This window comes from Otolemur garnettii, unplaced genomic scaffold (genome assembly GCF_000181295.1).
Source record: "Otolemur garnettii isolate 467f Iridium unplaced genomic scaffold, OtoGar3 scaffold00184, whole genome shotgun sequence".
NCBI classification, from domain to species: domain Eukaryota; kingdom Metazoa; phylum Chordata; class Mammalia; order Primates; family Galagidae; genus Otolemur; species Otolemur garnettii.
Window position 1 is genome coordinate 2,605,204 of NW_003852579.1, and position 16,459 is coordinate 2,621,662.

Consider the following 16,459-nt stretch of genomic DNA (forward strand, 5'->3'; position numbering starts at 1 on the left):
GATCACAGGCGCCTGCCACAACGCCTGGCTATTTTTTGGTTGCAGCTGTCATTGTTGTTTGGCGGGCCCAGGCTGGATTCGAACCTGCCACCTTAGGCGTATGTGGCTGGCGCCTTAGCCACTTGAGCCCCAGGCGTCGAGCCTTCACCTTAAAATTTTAAACCTCAAAGTTTTTCCTAAAATTTCTAAGACCTCTGAAAGTTATGATAAACAGGCTGGGAAAAGATTAGATACCTCTAAACCCCTAAGAGTACCGTCTTGAATTTATTCAACACCACCTAATAATTTACTACTTGTAAGTACTGCAGCTTACAGAAGTACCTAAATAGGGAGTTCTGGCACTAGTTAACTCTTGCTCATTAAAAAGAACATACAACAAAATTTCCCTGTATTTATTTATTTCAAGCAAGTGGGGTCAGGATAGAGGCATTCAGTGAGTTCCAGGGCCATGTCATAGCCTTTTATTAATGTTTGCTGTACCTCCTTATTATAATTTAAAATAATTAATTGTGTGTGGGGTAGAAACTGACACGTTTACATACCTTCCTAGTGCCCATAAGTGGAGGGCAATTAATATTAAAGCTTGATTTGCTTGATTTAAAGTGTTAATTATAGCTTCAAAATCCCTGTCTGGGCAAAGGGCCACTACTAAGGGTTCCATTTATGTAGATAGTCTTCTATTTGTCAAGGAGGGTAGTATTTGCTAATATTGTAATTTCCAGTGCCTAGTAAATAATTATTCCTCAGCATAAGTTTCTTTAGATTAGTTAAAACGCCATTATTGTACAGCATCAATATAATCAAACATCATAATGAATCTTTTTTTTTTTTTTTTTGAGACAGGGCCTCAAGCTGTTGCCCTGGGTAGAGTGCAGTAGCATCGCAGCTCACAGCAACCTCCAACTCCTGGGCTTAAGCAATTCTCTTGCCTCAGCCTCCCAATTAGCTGGGACTACAGATGCCTACTAAAATGCCTGGCTATTTTAATTTTTTTAATTTTATTTATTTATTTATTTGAAACAAAGCCTCAAGCTGTCACCCTGGGTTGAGTGCTGTGGCATCACAGCTCACAGCAACCTTCAACTCCTGGGCTCAAGTAAGTCTGCCACCTCCGCCTCCCAAGTAGCTGGGACTACAGGTGCCCACCACAATGCCTGGCTATTTTTTGGTTGCAGCCATCATTGCCGTTTGGCGGGCCCAGGCTGGATTTGAATCCACCAATAAAGGTGTATGTGGCTGGTGCTTTAGCCACTTGAGTCACAGGCACTGAGCCCGCCTGGCTATTTTTAGAGATGGGGGGTCACACTCTTGCTCAGGCTGGTCTCGAACCTGTCAACTCTGGCAATCCACCCACCTCAGCCTCCCAGAGGGCTAGGATTACAGGTGTGAGCCACTGCGTCCTGCCCAGAGCCTACCCTTTTAATGATGGTACCCTATTGCCTAACTCAGTGGTTCTGAAACTTTTTTGGCCTTAGGACCTCTTTACTCTCTTAATTATTGTAACAACTATTGAGGACTCCAAAGAGCTTTACATTATTTATACCTATTAGTGTTTACTATATTAGAAAGCTTAAAACTAAGAAAAATTAAAAATACTTATTAAGTTTCTTTCTTTCTTTCTTTTGGAGACAGAGTCTCACTGTTGCCCCCAGGCCAGAATGCCATGGCTCACAGCAATCTCCAACTCCTGAGTTCAAGTCATCTTCCAGCCTCAGCCTCCTGAGTAGCTTGGACTACAGGCACCCACCACAATGCCTAGATAATTTTTCTATTTTTAGTAGAGGCAGGGTCTCACTCTTGCCCAGACTACTTTGGAACTCCTGAATTCAAGCAACCCTGCTGCCTTGGCCTTTCAGGGTGCTAGGATTATAGGCATGAGCCACCATCCCTGGCCTATTAATTAAATTTATAAAGAATAAAAATGAATCCATTATTTTTAACATTCATAACATTATTTGTGAAAAATAGCAATATTTTCCCAAAAATGTAATGAAAAGGTAACATTGTTTTACATATTTACAAATTACTTTAGTGTCTGTCTTAGAAGACAGCTGGATTCGCCTACCTTCTGCATTCAATCTGTTCCAATATATTAATTTGGTACTATATGAAGAAATCTGATCTCACATAAATATGTAATTAGAAAAGGAAAGACTGAGAATTTAAAATATTCTTCTTTGATATTATACTGAAACTCAACCATGGCAGTTTCTTAAAGGTTAATTGCAATATGAAATGTGGAACGTGTCAATGCACTTTTTGAACTGTTACATTAAGATCCACTGTTTTATCTTGCTTTTTAAAAAAACTTTTTAGGAGACAGGGTCTCTGTCACTCAGACTCGAGTGCAATGGCATGATGCAATGGCTCATTGCAATGTTGAACTCCGGAGTGCCAGGGCTCCTCCCACCTCAGCATCAAACCTCTAGGACTATAGATACATGCCTCCACACCCATATCTTTTTTATTTCTGGTAGAGACAGGGTCTTGCAATGTTGCCCACACTGGTCTTGAACTCCTGGGTTTAAGCAATCATCTAGCTTGGCCTCCCAAAGCGCTGGGATTACAGGCATGAGGCACCACACCCAGCCTATATCGCATTTTGAATACATCTTTTCTTATTCATGATGATTTTGTAACATTGTGCATGGTTTATCTGAAAAATACTGGCTCACCAAGTTATGTAAATCTTCCAAATGTTGATACATTTTATTATAAAACAAATGTATAAGAAAAATCACATTCATTAAAATCACTATTGCCCTTGGCAGAAATAGTCTTTAAGTATTTAAAAGCTGTCACGATCACAGTGGCAAATAAAAGTTTTTCAAAATTTTAATTTTTACTTGAAAACGTAAAATTTGTCATTATCAACAAATACTGTCATTTGTTTTTCTAAAAGCACCAGCTCATTCATTTTTTAAAAAATGAATGCCTATGAATGTTTTAACTCAATAACTAAGAAAATGACATGAAGGTTATCCTGACCAGTTTGATGAGAATATTTCAAAATGTACATGAAAACAGCACACTATACCCCATGATTGCATTAATGTACATAGTTATGCTATAAGAAATTTAAAAAAAAGTAAAACAAATTAAAAAAAGAAAATGAGTGCCGAGTAACTCTGACTGAATAATCATAGTTTGTCAGTCATTTTTTCCAGGAAAAAACAATGTTTATAGAAAAGGTGGTTAATTCAGCTCATAATTCAAATTACACAAGTAATTATCCTTGAAACAACTACTGTACTTCAAAAGTATAAGTATACTTTATGCATACATCTCATTTAATCATGCAGAATGTTATATAGAAATGTATTCAATAGCCAGGCATTGTGGTGGGAGCCTGTAGCCCAGCTACTTGGAAGGCTGAGGCAAGAGAATCACTGAAGCCCAAGAGTTTGAGGTTGCTGTGAGCTGTGATGCCACGGCACTATACTGAGGGCAACATAGTGAGACTCTGTCTCATTTAAAAAAAAACAAAAGAGAAATGTATTCAAGATTTAATAAAATTAATACTGTTTATTGCTTCATTAAGAAAATTCTTAGGTAAATTGGCCTTTTTAAATTTTTTAACTGCAAGTGTACATTGATGAATAACATAATGAATGCCAGTACAGTTTGGTGCAAATGCCTTGATTTGTGCTTCACCCATTTCAATACAGTCAAAAAGGCAAGTATCTTAGCATTATTATTATTATTATTTTGAGACAGAGTCTCACTATGTCACCCTCAGTAGAGTGTCGTGGTGTCACAGCTCACAGCAACCTCAAACTCTTGGGCTTAAGTGATTCTCTTGCCTCAGCTTCCCAAGTAGCTGGGACTAATGTACTCACCAGAACGCCTGGCTATTTTTTTTTTTTTGAGACAGAGTCTCACTATGTCATCTTCAGTAGAGTGCCATGGCATCACAGCTCACAGCAACCTCCAGCTCTTGGGCTTAGGCAATTCTCTTGCCTCAGCCTTCCCAGTAGCTGGGACTGCAGGCGCCCGCCACAATGCCAGCTATTTTTGTTGTTGTTGTTGCAGTTTGGCCGGGGCCAGTTTTGAACCCACCACCCTCCATATATGGGGCCGGTGCCCTACTCACTGAGCCACAGGTGATGCCCCCCTTTAGTTAATTATTAACAAGTTGAAGGTGGTATACTGCCTGGGTGCCTATAGCTCAGCAGCTAAGGGTGCCAGCCACATACACTGGAGCCAGCAAGTTCAAATTCGGCTAGGGCCTGACAAACAATGACAACTACAACCAAAAAACAGCCAGGCATTGTGGTGGGCGCCTGTAGTCCCAGCTACTTGGGAGGCTGAGGCAAGAGAATTGCTTGAGCCCAAGAGTTGGAGGTGGCTGTGAGCTGTGATGGCAAGGCACTCTACTGAGGGTGACATCTTGAGATTCTGTCTCAAAAAAAAAAAAAAAAAAGATTTCAACCCAGCTCAGACTGCCTATAACCCTTGTTTTTGATTACTGTGTTAGGATACTTCCCAAGAGTATCAGTTGTTCTCATGAAAAAAAGCAGTACAGTTAGTGAATAAAGCCTATTAAAAATACTTCCAGGGGCTTCATGGGCCCTCTGAAATCTATCCATGCATATCGATCTCAAGTTAAAAACCCTTGGTCTCAACATCTCAAGGCACTTAATACAGCATAGTAACTTTTAAACCTGAAAAAAAGGTGAGGCAATAATAATAGTTACCATTTACGGAGCTGTACCAGGCACCGTGCTAAGTGTTGTACATATATTACATTTAATTTTCATTCTACAATGTAATGCCCATTACTCTGATGAGAAACCTGAGGTAAAGAAGGGTTAAACAACTTGTCCAAAGTTACACCGGAGCTAAGTGAGCTCACACTGACTCTATGGCACTATGCTCCCTCTTAGGCAAATACTGAATCAATATCACATTAAGAGTTTAAACTTATTGCAAAACAAACACAGAACAAACTCTGGAGACATATTCACCTGTATGACTTATGCAGTTCCATGACCTTTTCTTCAAGTTCCTTGGTCTGATTTGGGGCCAGTTTAAAATCACTGACATAATCCACGCCATGGAGTTCTGGGTCGTAGTCTCCCAGCTCAGACTGGATGGTGTAAGAACCTAACAACGCTAGGGTAGCAAATGAGCAGGGCAGACGTCCTGTAACTATGTCCTGCCGAAGCTGGAGACACAAATAATATCTACAGCCAAAAGAGAAAAGATGTTAACATGTCAGCAACAACAACAAAATACAGGGAGAAAAAGGAGAAAGGGGGAGAAGAGAGGAAAAAATAAAGAGAAAGAAGAAAATAGGTTAAGTAAGTATGAGATTGTATCAATAACTGTTCAATCTAAGTAGTGGGCATATATGGTAGTTTATCATACTATAATTTCTTCCATTCTATGTGAAAATTTTCCATATAGATGGTTAAAAAAATATTGTAACTGTCGTACACATGTTTAGAAACAAAAAGAGGAAAAGTTGGAAAAGTCTAAAGGGCTTAATGAAACTAATACTTCGTTAAGTATACTAAGTACCATAGATCCATAAATTATCTTATCTAATCTTAAAAAACAAACTTGTGAGGTGGGTGCCACTGACAGATGACAGATGAGGAGGCACCCTCAGAGGCTTAGCTGCCCGATGCCAGAGAACAATGAAGGCTGTTTGGCTCTCAAACCAGGCCCTTTCCTTTCCATCACAATGCTTTGCCAAGTGTGTAGATAGTATCCTTCATATACAAAGATGACATTATTTACACATTTTCAGTATGATATGAACACTGTGGTGTGTTTTTCCTCCAAGGTGAGCTAAGTTGCATACAGCCTTCCACATACGATCGCCCACCTTATAAAACTAATTCCATCTGTGTGCTAAACTGTTGGGAATTCAGATTGCAGTTAAAAAAGTTCAGTCCAACAAACTGAGTGCCTTAATATGTATAGACACTTCCATCACTACAGTGTTCACGCATGTGGTCCTGACCTCTTACTGCTTAGTCTAGTAGTGGAGTCTAGTGAGTGGACCAATTCAGACTGTTTCTTTTTTTTTTTTTTTTTTGAGACAGAGCCTCAAGCTGTCCCCCTGGGTAGAGTGCCGTGGCATCACAGCTCACAGCAACCTCCAACTCGTGGGCTCAAGTGAGTCTCCTGCCTCCGCCTCCCAAGTAGCTGGGACCACAGGTGCCCGCCACAACGCCCAGCTATTTTTTGGTTGCAGCCGTCATTGTTGTTTGGCGGGTCCGGGCTGGGGATTCGAACCCGCCACCTTAGGTGTACGTGGCTGGCGCCTTAGCCAGTTGAGCTATAGGCACCGAGCCCAGACTGTTTCATCAAACAGGAAAAGTATGTTTAAATTGGCAATTCCTATATTAATTAGAATCACATCTTTGCTTTTACCATAGCAATATGTTGAATAATATGTGCATCAGCAATAGTTTTTCTATCTATAATTAGTTATTACACACATGCCTTTTACCAAAAAAGTCAGAGCAATGCCAAACAAGTCACCAGAATCTTAACCTCTTCTACAATGTAGATAATTAGCAAAGATTTTTAGGGATGCATTTTGTTTTATGCATACAGATGAAGAAAGATAAGTAAAGTAGTAACTCCAAAAGACGAATATTACGTGTGAAAAAGAAATAACCAGATCAATTTTTTAAGGCAGATACATGGCATCTCAACTTCAACAATGTACGGTGACTAGACAACAATAAGAAAAAAATGGTATAGATTTTTCATAGAACTTAATAATCGGATTTTTTAAGAGTCTAATTTATCTCCCTATTTAAGAAATATAGAAACTGAGGCTTAGAGATTATAAATTTGACTGAAATCAGAGAGTTGGCAGCAAAATCAAAATTAGAAAGCAGTTTTTGATAACTAATAGTTCTATTTAACAAACATTTGCCAAGCACTTACCAGTTATAAGGCTCTATGTGAGAGCCTTATGGATATAAATATGTACAGTTCTACTCTTTACAACATCTTACTTTTCAATATTTTTGTTAATATACTATTTTCTTTTTTTTTTTTTAAGAGACAGAGTCTCACTTTGTCACCCTCGATAGAGTGCCATGGCGTCACAGCTCATAGCAACCTCCAGCTCTTGGGCTTAGGCGATTCTCTTGCCTCAGCCTCCCGAGTAGCTGGGACTATAGGTGCTGGCCATAACACCCAGCTATTTTGTTAATATTCTTATAGAATCCAATAAAAGTCATTTTCCTTAAATATATCAGTAGGCTGTTTTTAAAGAGTATAAGACTTATTTCATAAATTAAGTGGGTTCAAAGGAAGATTCAGTTCAGGGGGATCACGTAGCTAATCATAAATACAGTTTAAAAAGGAGATAGGAAGAAATAATAACACTGAGACTTTTAGCTCTTTTGATCACGGTAAGAAGGCCCATGGTGGGAAAAAGAGTATAAATACAAAAAATTAAAAAATCAATAGAGTTATTTTACCACATATATTTGTGTCTTGCCTTTGGAGGGTGGTATGGTGGTGTACATAAGCCTTGTCCACAGCTTGGTATTACATTGATGATAAACAAAACTAGGTCCCTGCCCACTTCCTCCAGGCAGGTCATGACACTTGAGGCTTTTAGGTTCAATTATTTGCAAGCCTGCCTTGAAGTGACCACAAACTTTCTCTTTTTTTCTTGGAGACAGAGCCTCAAGCTATCCCCCTGAGTAGAGTGTCGTGGCATCACAGCTCACAGCAACCTCCAACTCCTGGGCTCAAGCGAGTCTCCTGCCTCAGCCTCCCAAGTAGCTGGGACCACAGGTGCTGGTTGCAGCCATCATTGTTGTTTGGCGGGTCCGGGCTGGATTCAAACCTGCCACCTTAGGTGTGTGTGGCTGGTGCCTTAGCCACTTAAGCCACAGGCGCTGAGCCCATAAACCTTCTCTTTTAGGCTAAGCATTTAACAGCTCACCATTGTTCTATAATTCTGAATAGGGAAATTTCCAGAGCTTATGAGAGTTACTATTACATATTTATTACTTAGTTATTTACCTTGTTATGTCTTCTGTCAACTGTGCTGGGTCCGGTGGATAAAACTTTACATTAAATGTAAAATTCCAAGGGACACCTGTAAAAATAAACATCAAAGAATTTCATGTTTATATCAATAAAGCTTATGAAGTTAAAGTTAAAAAAATCATTTCTTGACCTTTTGGCTAAAGCCAAGTGTAGAAATGCCTTGAAATATTTTTTAAAAATTCTTTTTCCCCTGCAATTTTAAAATACTGTCATGCCTCGTGGATAACAAAATTTTTCTGGCTCAGTGCCTATATAGCTCAGCAGCTATGGCACCAGGCACATACACAGTAGCTGGCGGGTTCAAACCCAGCCCAGGCCTGCCAAACAACAATGACAACTACAACCAAAAAATAGCCAGGCTTTGTGGCAGGTGCCAGTAGTCCCAGCTACTTGGGAGGCTGAGGCAAGAGAATAGCTTAAGCCCAAGATTTGAGGTTTGTGTGAGCTGTGACGCCACAGCAATCTACCAAGGGTGACATAGTGAGACTCTGTCTCAAAAAAAAGTAAAGAAAAAAAAGAAAAAGAAGAAAGTTAATTAGATAGTGCTTAAGAGTTAAAGCTAGAAGATCTCATTTTTTTATCTGACTTAATAGTTGTGTTTACAAAGGATGAGAACTACATGGGCAAAATAGCATGATGAAAACCATCCTTCATGTCCACTAGTGGTTTTCAAATTATGATCTGTATGTAGTCATGTGCACATTCCAAGAAATGCCTCTTTAGACAATTTCATCATCATGTGAACATAAGATAGTTTAGCCTACTATATACATAGACCGTATGGTATATATACGTATAGGCTACAAACCTGTACAGCATGTTACTGTACTGGATACTATAGGCAGTTGGAACACAATGTTAAGTATCTGTATAGCTAAACCTAGAATAAGTGTAGTAAAATATGGTATTATAATTCCATGGGACTACCATCATATACGATGGTGACAGAAATGTTACTATGTAGTACATGGCTATACTACTCTGAGTGCTCAGAGGTAATTCAGGTAACCCATAAATGTTCTTTTTTGGTTTTGGCATTATTTACTTGTGATATCTGTCAATAGTACCTCAAATAAAAGCATTCTTCTCACTAATATAGGTGAGATTAGGAGATCATTTTAGAAATAAGGACAAAAAGGCAATATAGGTAGCTTTTATTTTACTATTATTATTATTTTTGAGACAGAGTCTCACTTTGTAGTTCTTCATAGAGTGCTGTGACATCATAGCTCACAGCAACCTCAAAGTCTTGGGCTTAAGTGATCCTCTTGCCTCAGACTCCCAAGTAGCTAGGACTATAGGTGCCTGCCACAATGCTAGCTATCAGGCTAGTCTTCAACTCCTGAGCTCAAGCAATCCACCCAGTTTGGCCTCCCAGAGTGCTAGGATAATAGGGGTCAGCCACCACACCAGGCCCTATAGGTAGCATTTATTTTTTTAAGTTTTTCTTTTTCTTTTTTGAGACAGAGTCTTACTTTGTCTCCCTCAGTAGAATACCATGGTGTCCCAGCTCACAGCAACCTCAAACTCTTGGGCTTAAGTGATTCTCTTGCCTCAGCCTCCCACGTAGCTGGGACTACACGTGCCCGCCACAACGCCCAGCTATTTTTTGGTTGTAGTTATTATTTGGCAGGCCCAGGCTGGATTCGAACCCACCAGCTACTGTGTACGTGGCTTGTGCCCTAGCCACTAAGCTACAGGCGCCTAGGTAGCTTTTAGATACTACACCTGTAACAAAAATATTTTAGGCGTGAAAACTACAAGAATTCAATCGTGAGACTCACACAAATGTGTTGTATTTTTGATCTGCAATGAAAATCAGAGATTATGAGTAAAGGTTAAATGGAGAATGCATTTCAATTTTTCCAGCTGAGTGCTACCCTTCAGGGTTTTTCTAGCATGACTGCTGACTTCCCAAAGAATAAGGCTTAAATTCAGCCATAATGAAATATGATTGGTTATGATGCTGACAGCTGTCATTTTGTTCAGCACTAATTGCACACCAGGCACTAAGCCAAGCCCTCTTATACATTAACTCATTTAATCCTCAGAGAAACCCAAAGAGGTAGGTATATTAATGCTTTTTGTATATGAAAAAACAGACATTTAGGAAAAGTATACAGCTAGTAAACCCAAAGTTCTTTTACTTCAAATTTCATGCTATTGTTCTTGTTCTTGAGACAGAGTCTCACTCTATTGGCAGGGTTGAGTGCAATGGTGTCACTCTAACTTACTGCAACCTCAAACTCCCAATCTCAAGCAATCTTCCTGCCTCAGCTTCTTGAATAGCTGGGACTACAGGCACTAGCCACTACACAAAGCTTTTTTTGTTTTTATTTTTTGTAGAGATGGGGATCTCACAATGTGGTTCGAGTGGTACTTCTGCCTCAGCCTCCCAAAGTACTAGGATTATAGGCATTTTAACCACTGAATTCTACTATCCTCCTATAAATTTATCTCTCATACCCAGAACCAAGAAAATAAACAAAACTAAAAATTAAGCTAAGAGAAGGGAGATTGGGTAAGGCTGGGGCTAACAGAAATTAAAAACAAAAGAAACCTGGCAGTGCCTGTGACTCTGTGGATAGGGCGCCAACCCCATATACTGAGGGTGGCGGGTTCAAACCTGGACTCGGCCAAACTGCATCAAAAAAATAGCCAGGCATTGTGGGTGCCTATAGTCCCAGCTACTCAGGAAGCTGAGGCAAAAGAATCACTTAAGCCCAGGAATTGGAAGTTGCTGTGAGCTGTGATGCCACAGCGCTCTACTGAGAGCATTAAAGTGAGACTCTATCTCTAAAAAAAAAAAAGCAATATTATGTATATATAAGTATGGATATACAAAAGAAAAATATAAAAACAGATTGAAAGAATCACCTCAAATTTATGATAATAGATTTTTATGGATAAGATAGGGGTTGGAACTGGGAGGAAAATAATAGACAAACCTTTCCTTATTTAAATAAATAAACACTTAAAAATCTTTAAGAGATGAAATACATTTACATATATTGACATGGAGAGTACTCCAAATTATGTTAGCCGAAAAAGATTAGTTGCATATTTATAATAAAATATACACACCCATGTATGTATGTCTACATATATTCAGACCATTTCTGGAAAGAACACAAGAAATTAGTTACCATGGTTGCCTCTAGGAAAGGAAACTTCAAGAGTAGGACAAGGGAAGAAGGGAGATTTTTACCTTGTACCATACTCAGCTGTATCTTTTAATCTTATACCATATATTTACAGTTTCTATTTAAAAAATTAATTTAAAAAACTATGTATAGTATACTTGTTTTTGTGAGATGGGGGGTCTTGCTATGTCACCCAGGCAGGCCCCAAACTCCTCCTATCTCATCTCTCTTGGTAGCTGGGACTGTAAGCATATGCTACTGTGCTCAGTTTAATTTTTTTTTTTTTTTGAGACAGAGCCCCAAGCTGTCCCCCTGGGTAGAGTGCCGTGGCATTACAGCTCACAGCAATCTCCAACTCCTGGGCTCAAGCGAGTCTCCTGCCTCAGCCTCCCAAGTAGCTGGTACCACAGGTGCCCGCCACAATGCCCAACTATTTTTTGGTTGCAGCCGTCATTGTTGTTTGGTGGGCCCAGGCTGGATTCGAACCCGCCACCTTAGGTGTATATGGCTGGTGCCTTAGCCACTTGAGCCACAGGCGCCGAGCCAGTTCAATTTTTTTTTTAAGAGACAAGGTCTTGCTATGTTTCCTAGGCTATAATTGTATTTTTGAAAAGCACAATATATATACACATAGAAAAAGTCTTGCAGATTACACCATTTAACAGTGATTATAACCAGATGACACAATTTAGGGGACTTTTACCTTCTCCATGATATGTTTCCATAATGTTTAAATTTTTCCCAGTAAAGTATATATTACTTGTATGATGAAAAAAAGAAAAAGAAAATCTTTGCAATAGATAAATGTCATCTTCTCTTTGCCATAATGAAATGTTTACATTTTGACTCCCTATTAAAGTTTTTGTAAGATATCAGATCCCCCCACCATGTTGAAGGAAGAGTTTTTTATAATTTTTTTTTTTGCCTCCTATCTCAATGGTCTTTGAAATGTATATGTATGTATTTTATGACAAGTGTTTAGGTTCTTTTTCTTAATAAAAGACTGTTTTTTAGTATCTAGGAATATAATCATTAGATATTCTTTTCGTTCATCATAAACTCTGAGTCAACTTTTTTTCCTGAAGAGTTTTCTTATACAACCATTTGTTCCTGAGTAATACTGAACATTAAAAGTATTTTCATTGAAAGGGGCTGGGATTAGTGTTTCTTGTCACAAATACTCTGAATATTTTTTCTCTGACTTGCATTTTAAAACAAGCTCCTATGGGTAGGCAGCAAATACAGAGCATTGCCAGTCCAGAGGAGAATTTTGTTTCTCTACTTTAACAAAAGTGCTTTCTTTTAAGAAACAAATGAAAATTGGGCAGTGCCTATGGCTCAGCGGGTAGGGTACTGGCCTCATATACCAAGGGTGGCAGGTTCAAACCTGGCCCCGGCCAGCTAAAACAGGAGTGACAACTGCAACAAAAAAATAGCTGGGTGTTTTGGTGGGCACCTATAGTCCTAGCTACTCAGGAGGCTGAGGCAAGAGAATCACTTAAGCCCAAGAGTTGGAGTTTGCTGTAAGCTGTAATGCCATGGTACTCTACCAAGGAAAACAGAGTGAGACTCTGTCTCAAAAAAAAAAGAAACAAATGAAAAGTAAAGTTTGCTTTCAGGGGACAGTGTTAATTAACTAATCATGATGGCTTATAACTATTACATTTCTTGGAAGTTTCTTTAAAACTAAATTAAACTGAAAGGACAGGTAGTCTTAATCAGGAAAAAAAAGGTCTTTGCCCCTTAGCTGGCTCATTGAACTTGGTACTGAAAAATACTAATCTATACTTTTTTCAACCTAGACATAGTTATCCTAAGACACTAGTCTGATCATGGTGTGCAGCAGTGATATACACTAGAGGGCTTGCAGGGGTGTTGACCCTGGGGCCCACAAACTATAAGCTGATTTTGTAAGAGTACTTTTGCTTATCTGTGGTGTCAGGTATCATGAAAATTATTCATGGAGCTTTTTATTTGCTAATTAGCTCTCATTAGTGTTTGTCTCCGGACAACTCTTCTTCCAACATGCAGCAGAGAAAAAATAAAAGGTTGGACACCTTGGTAGACCTAAGCACAAAGCCATAATGTCAGAAGTACCAGTAGCAAGCAATTATTTTCTTCCAAAGTCCCTTACATTTCAAATTTGGAGAAAGAACTGTTGAAAGGAACGAAAAGAACTATGGGAAGGAGAACACAGAAAAAGTTAGAACACAAGTGTCCAGAACATTTTAAAGGTTACAGGATCTGGCAGCAAACTCCTCCTAGTAGGCCACTGTAGTTTCAATCACCATCAGTTTGAGAACTGGGTCCCATATCCTTTCTTTTCTCGTCATTGTTCATTCCCACTTTCTCTTATTGTTAATTTTTTCTATCTTCCCCAACTTTGTCTAATTGTATAAAAAAAAAATCATCAAGATCTGACCTCCATCTCCATAGTGTCTACCTCTGCTACAATTTTCTAGTATGGAATCTCCTTCCAGGGGAAGGCTTTATCTCAATTTCAAAGCAATCTGCAATAGTCAGGATTCTAAAGTGACTGACTTACAGCCAGAAATGGTTGGAAACCCTCTGACCTACTAGAAGAAAGAAAGAACTATAAAAAAGGCTATATCCACTTACCACGAACCTGCTTTTTTATTTCTTTGGCAGAATCCAGCCATGTCTGTAAAAAGAAGAAAAGGCATTCACACGGAGCTCCAAAACACATCAACAACAGATTCCTGGAAGCGGGATCACTACCACTTCAAATAGTGCCTCCAGATCAACCTACATTGCTCTTGATACTCCGCATTCATTTCATAAAGCACAGTAATTTTGAGCAGAGAAACCAATGGGGAGCCAAAGAGTTGGGCTTGAATCCTAGTTCTACTACTTCGTGACGGAGTGACTTTAGGAGCGCTATACCTCAGTTCCCCATCTATGAAATGAGATGCTAGTAGTGCCTATCTCACAGAGTTATTTAAAGATTAATGAGTTAATATATGTGTATCTCTTAGTAAACAGTGAGTGTTTCAAAACTATATCATCTCACCCCAGTTAAAATGGCTTTCATCAAAACAAATAACAATAACAAATGCTGTTAAGGATGTGAGGAAAGGGGAACCCTTGTTTCAAAACTATGAGATATCATCTCACCCCAGTTAAAATGGCTTTCATCAAAACGAATAACAATAACAAATGCTGTTGAGGATGTGAGGAAAGGGGAACCCTTGGAGCACTGTTGGTGGGAATTTAAATCAGCATAACCACTATGAGAATAGTATGAAGGTTTCTCAGAAAAACGAAACTATAGAATTACTGTAGGAGGCCAGATGTGGTGAATCAGGCCTATAATCCTGAGCAAGAGCAAGAGCAAGAGCAAAACCCCATTTCAAAAAATAGCTTGGTGTTGGGGTGAGTGCCTATAGTCCCAGCACCCACCACATACAGAAAAGTACATAAAACCCCAATTGTACTCAGAAGGCTGAGGCGAGAGGTTGCTGTGAGCTATGATGCCATGGCACTCTATCCATGGCAACAAAGACTTTGTCTCAGAAAAAAAAAAAAAAAAGAATTACTATAGGATCCAGCAATTCCACTGAATATCCAAATGAGAGGAATTGAGTGTATCAAAAAGATATCTGGTGAGGAGCAGTGGCTCACGCCTATAATCTAAGCACTCCAGGAGGCTAAGGTGAGAGGATCAATTGAGCTCAGGAATTGGAGACCATTCTGAATAAGAGCTAGACCTTATCTCTATTAAAAATAGAAAAATTAGGCTCAGTGCCCATAGCACAGTGGTTAGGGCACCAGCCACATGCACCGAGGTTGGCAGGTTCCAGCCAGGCCTGGGCCAGCTAAACAACAATGACAACTGCACCAAAAAAAAAAAAAATAACCAGGCCTTGTGGTGGGCACCTGTAGTCCCAGCTACTTGGGAGGCTGAGGCAAGATAATCACTTAAGCCCAAGAGTTGGAGATTACTGTGAGCTGTGATGCTACAGCACTCTACCAAGATAGTAGAATGATGGTTACCAGAGGCTGGGAAGGGTAGCGAGGAGTGAGGGTTACAGTGGAGGTTAGAATGGTTGCAAAAATATAGTTAGATAGATAGAATAAACAACATCTGATAGCACAACAAAGTGACTATAATAGACACTAAGTTAGGGTATACTTTAAAATAACTGAAGTAGTAGAACAGTGAAGTTCCTAACAAAGAGAAATGATAAAGACCTGAGGTGACAGATTCCCCAATTACCCTGACTTGTTTGATTCACATTGTATACCTATATCAAACATCACACATACCCCATAAAGATGTACAACTATTACATACCCATAATAATTTTTTTTTTTTTTTTTTGAGACGGAGCCTCAAGCTGTCCCCCTGGGTAGAGTGCCATGGCATTACAGCTCACAGCAACCTCCAACTCCTGGGCTCAAGCGAGTCTCCTGCCTCCGCCTCCCAAGTAGCTGGGACCACAGGCGCCCGCCACAACGCCCGGCTATTTTTTGGTTGCAGCCGTCATTGTTGTTTGGCGGGTCCGGGCTGGGGATTCGAACCCGCCACCTTAGGTGTACGTGGCTGGCGCCTTAGCTGGGTGGGCTATAGGCGCCGAGCCATACCCATAAATAATTAAAAATTTATTTCTGTGTGCTTTTTATAATTAAAAATTTTTAAACATTTTAAAGTAAATCCGAAATAAGCACTGCTATTAATATTATTCTATAAAGACTAGTAAGAGCTACAACCAGAATTAGATGACATCATCCAAATTTTATTTTCCTCCACCCCCTCGGTCTTGCTCAAGTTTCCTACATTAGCACAGCATCTGGCACATGATTTGTATCCAGTGAATATTTCCTGGAGGAATAAATATTTTCTTTTCTCTGACTACTCTTGCCTATGTTAATCTCTTCCTTCACTGTTCTACTCAGAGTCTGCACAGCATGAGGGCAATGCTCCTCAACCCAAGGTGGACCGTGTAAAATAATGGCATTTGAAAAGAACCTCACCATTAACATCTTTCAAAGGATCTTCTGAGAAATCTTTAAAGATAGACATCGCTAAATTTCTACATTAGCGATGTAATTTTTAAAAAATATATTTAAAAAAAATTCTTATTGAATGCAAGATACATACAGAAAAGTACATAAAACCCAATTACATAGATCAATAAAGTGTTAAAGTGAACATGTAAGAATCTTAACAATTACCAGCACCTTAGAAGCTTCTTTCTCTCCTGCCTCCTCCTAATCCCTCCCCTTCCTAAACCCAAAAGGTTTAAAGTTGAATTTTAGTAGTA

At 39.3% G+C, this 16,459-nt stretch overlaps 1 protein-coding gene across 10 annotated transcripts in view; it reads right to left on the reverse strand.

Annotated features, from left to right (window-relative positions):
• The window catches only part of EPB41 (erythrocyte membrane protein band 4.1), a 226,289-nt gene that overhangs the window by 89,985 nt on the left and 119,845 nt on the right, over window positions 1–16,459 (reverse strand). For all 10 annotated transcript variants that reach the window (XM_023507451.1, XM_023507453.1, XM_023507446.1 and 7 more), the window contains exons 5-7: window positions 13,794–13,836; window positions 8,005–8,080; window positions 4,968–5,186 (exon numbers count right to left, since the gene is read on the reverse strand). In XM_023507451.1, coding sequence (XP_023363219.1) covers window positions 4,968–5,186; window positions 8,005–8,080; window positions 13,794–13,836 — 338 coding nt within the window. The remainder of the gene's footprint in view (window positions 1–4,967; window positions 5,187–8,004; window positions 8,081–13,793; window positions 13,837–16,459) is intronic.